We start from the raw sequence: 4,007 nt of genomic DNA on the forward strand, positions 1-4,007 counted from the left end.
CCCCCGCGACCCGATACCGGATAAGCGGATGAAGATGGATGGATATTTGCCTCCCTGCACTCTTCCAAATGCATAAACCCATTGTATCCTTTCAATTTGATTGTCTACAACCTTTTAGGGTAATATTTACATAATACTGCATGTTATTTCTATTTCTAGATTGATAGCAGCTTACAAGCTTTTCTACTTATTTACAATGTATTGTCAAAAGATTAAATGTTGTGCGTCTCTCTGAGATTATCCATGAACATATTTTGCTGTAAATATTTTTTTGTTTATCATGCTTGACGTTGTTTAATTGTACATTTTTAAAAATACATTAGACTGTTTTTGTAGGCTACGTGATTGTAATACCCATGAATCTCATGAAATATTTTTTGAAGATGCCTCAGACTAGAGAATAGCTACAGAGCTCAGACGGGCAGGTGCAGGGGAGGCTCACAGTGCGCGTCCTGGGTCGTTGTACCGACGGCCTGCAGGCAAACTGTCAGTGGCAGCTGAGCTTCCATGGGCAGACTCAAGAACAGGAAGAGATGTAGACGATAAAGTTCATCGTTTGAAGTGGTTCAGCTCAGACATTGAGGCACTGCATCGTTCTCCCTCTATGTATTGCACGAACACCCCTCGCTCACACCACAGCATGTAAAAAGCAGTCAGACAGTGCTTGCAGTGGTTCAGAGAGTCTGTGGTCCAATTTCTGTTTGTTATAATCCATACATCTCTCTGTTTAACTGTCTGTGGCAGTGTCAAGAATGCAATCAAGGCTCCTTGTCCATCCCCGCTGTGTGGTTTGGTATTATTTACATGTTGGCACTTTGACTCCCAGCATCCTTTATCAACAAAGAAATAAAAGAGTTAAGTTTGGTGTTTGTTTTGCTGGGTTTGAGTGAATGTTAGTGTGCGGGATGTCAAAGGTCAGGTACTGAGCAGGAGATCTCCTTGTCCAGAACCCCACTCTACAAAATCCATTTCCCCGCTGGAATGAGGAGGACTGTCCACAGAGATTCCCCGCCGCTCCCCGAACACCTTCTCCTGCAGCTCAATTATGTCGTTGCGGATGTCAGCCATCATTAGCAGAAGGAAGTCGAATGAGCCTGGTGGTCCCTGGGGACAGAAGGCAAAGTGAGGAATTGATTAAGATGCTCTGCATGTCATCTTTCACTGGGTTTGACAATCAGTAAAACAGTTTCATTTTGGGAGATGTGATGCCCAATATCCCCTTTTCACAAAGGAAATGTTGCCATGTAATAACAGGGAAACCGTTAAACATTAAAAAATGACTATATTCCAGTGTGATGAGCTGGTTCAGGGTCTTTTTTACTTACTCGGACACTTGATGGAACTGAATCATTGTTAACTCAATTTGTTTCACCTTTGCCTTGCCTGCTATGACAAGTAAAATGTCTGCCTTGAAAAAAAAATCTATTACACTGATACAAAATAATCCAAAATACATATCATGCACCACCCTCTTGTATGAATCAGGCCGGCCTATAAAATGTACAGTCCCTCACTAATTACACTTATTACTACATTCACTTAAAACATGGAAATAAAACAATTACATTACAATTAGAATACTTTATTGAATTGGGGGCAACATGTAGATTAAGGAGGCAGGTTTAAGAGCACAAAAATTATTAGTTATTATTCAAGAAGATTTATTACAGGAGCTTAAAAAAATAATGCTTTAGTTCTAAATTAACTCACGGGTGGACCTCTGGGACCTGGAGCTCCTCTGTCACCCTGTAGAGGAGAAACACAACCAATTAACCCCATTTCAACCGACAGATTTTCAAGAAGTGTACAAAAAGCAGAGCAGCAAATTGATTCACTCGTTTAAGTGCCCTGAAAAAACATTAGACTGAATGTCAAGCAGTTAAAAACTGTAATGGTTATTACTGAAATAACAGTGTGTGGAGTGTATAATATTTTAGAAACCAGACACAAATAATAGCTAGCTGTGTTTTATTTTATCACTGTATGTAACCTAGTTACAGCAGCCAATGTGACAGCAACAGGTGTCTAAAGACAGTGTCTACACTAGTGTAGCTCCACACATGCACATGCAGTACACACACAGACGCACATAGAGACGTGAAATTAAAGCACACATGAGGAAAATGAAGATATGTAATAATGACCTTTAGTCCATCTCTTCCTGTTGCCCCAGATGGTCCCTGTATGAAAGATAAGACACATTAATTAGCACTTGTCAAGCTAATTCTATGAGGAGAAACATTCATTTACTGTATGTTGTTACAATTGTAGAGAAGCAAGCTTCCTTTCATCAGAGCAACGGTGTCCTGCTGAAGAGATTATCATACATCAGGTGGTCGACTTATTTGGTCACATCGCAGCAGGTAATTAAGAACACTCTGTATGTATGCTGCCTCACTGTCAAAACATGTCAGTGTGACAGAGCCATCATACACCTGTGCTTTAGTCTGTTTAAAGCAGTACTGACAAGACGTCATCCCATTATATTGTCATTATGGTTTGGCAGTTGTTCTCAAAAATTAAATAAAGAAATTTCCACCACAGAAATTGCTCGTATTATGCTATTTGGCGTTTTCCCTTTCCTTCATTGTGTTAAATCTTCTTTTTTTTTTTTAATTTGTGCATGCAATAGGCTTTCAAAGTGAAAAAGCCCAATGTCCACCCCAAAGGGAGTTACCATCTCCAACAGAAACCACTGTTCACAAACTGCTCCAAACAGCTCTATCGTAGTCCAGCCTTTACTTACGTGACGAATGTGCATCACTTTGTAACACACGTTATAATTCTCGCCTAGCTGCTAGCGTAGCACAACCTCATACTCTGCTTCTGATTAGCTAGCCATGCTTACCTAGCTACTGCACATGTGTGACTCCAAACAAAAGATGGAACAGAAGTGTGATGGCTCAATCGGTAGCTAAGACAGAGAGCTCAACACATAGGGTAAAAAGAGGAGCTTCAGCAATCTGCAACAAAAATATGGTGTTTTTTCAAAATTAAACCATGTAAACCTATTCTGACATAACCTCTAAATACAGTTATTAACCTGAAAATGAGCACAATAGGGGCACTTCAAATGACTGTGCCATCTCATGTGGTCTCTCACTGCACAGTGGATTTATATATTTGCTTGTTCACGTAACACCAGTGGCACCCAACTTATATTCATATTATTTGCTGACACTTTGGATTATTAGACACCGTGAAGGTGTGAGCTCCAGGTTTTGAGACACTGCTTTGATGTGCTGAGGTTGAGGCTCCAGAAGGAAATAAAGTGAAAAACAGATGTGGCACATTATTAAACAGTTTTTTTTTCTTACCACTGGCCCCCTGCGGCCTCTTTTCATGTGCTTCAGGTCTGGCTCTGGACCCATGGGTCCCATGTCTCCCCGTGGCCCCCGAGGGCCGGGCGGGCCTCCTTCCCCTGGCTCCCCTCTCTTTCCTGGTTCTCCTGGGTGTCCTGAGGAAAGATGGATACAGCGATTAACAGAGCTATTTCAAATTGGATGGTCATTAGCATCAGAGTGAAAAACTGTGATATTAAAAAAGGAAACAGAGTATTTCTTTCTACTCCTGTATCTCCTTAGACAGGTCATCTAAAACCCTACTTGCTTGCTCTTTACCCTCTTCCATTTTGTTATTTTAACAAAGTAACATTCATTTTGTTGCAGTTGCTTACTGCATTAATCACAAACTTTTCTAATCTTACACCTACTGTTCGAAAGTTTGGAATCACATACAGTGTGCACTACTGGTCAAAAGTTTGGGGTTACTTAGACATTTCCGTTGCACTCCATTGTAGACAGAATACCAGCTGAGTTTAATTGCATAGTTTTTTTTAACCATGGCAGCAGTTTTCAGATTACATTAAGTGCTTACGTAATTGCAAAAGGGTTCTCCAATGTTTTCTCTGTTTTTGTTTTTTTTTACAGAATGTGCCTTAGGAACATTGGATGAGTGGTTGCTGATAATGGGCAATTTAGATATTGCATTAAAGATCAGCCCCCCAC

The 4,007-nt window shown here is 40.5% G+C and overlaps 1 protein-coding gene across 1 annotated transcript in view; it reads right to left on the minus strand.

Annotated features, from left to right (window-relative positions):
* Nucleotides 1-704: 704 nt before the first annotated feature.
* The window catches only part of LOC116690958 (collagen and calcium-binding EGF domain-containing protein 1), a 38,733-nt gene continuing 35,430 nt past the window's right edge, over nucleotides 705-4,007 (minus strand). Inside the window, exons 8-11 of the mRNA XM_032518207.1 lie at nucleotides 3,318-3,457; nucleotides 2,145-2,180; nucleotides 1,711-1,746; nucleotides 705-1,104 (exon numbers count right to left, since the gene is read on the minus strand). Coding sequence (XP_032374098.1) covers nucleotides 916-1,104; nucleotides 1,711-1,746; nucleotides 2,145-2,180; nucleotides 3,318-3,457 — 401 coding nt within the window. The 3' untranslated portion in view covers nucleotides 705-915. The remainder of the gene's footprint in view (nucleotides 1,105-1,710; nucleotides 1,747-2,144; nucleotides 2,181-3,317; nucleotides 3,458-4,007) is intronic.

The sequence above is a fragment of the Etheostoma spectabile genome, chromosome 1 (genome assembly GCF_008692095.1).
Source record: "Etheostoma spectabile isolate EspeVRDwgs_2016 chromosome 1, UIUC_Espe_1.0, whole genome shotgun sequence".
Lineage (NCBI taxonomy): Eukaryota > Metazoa > Chordata > Actinopteri > Perciformes > Percidae > Etheostoma > Etheostoma spectabile.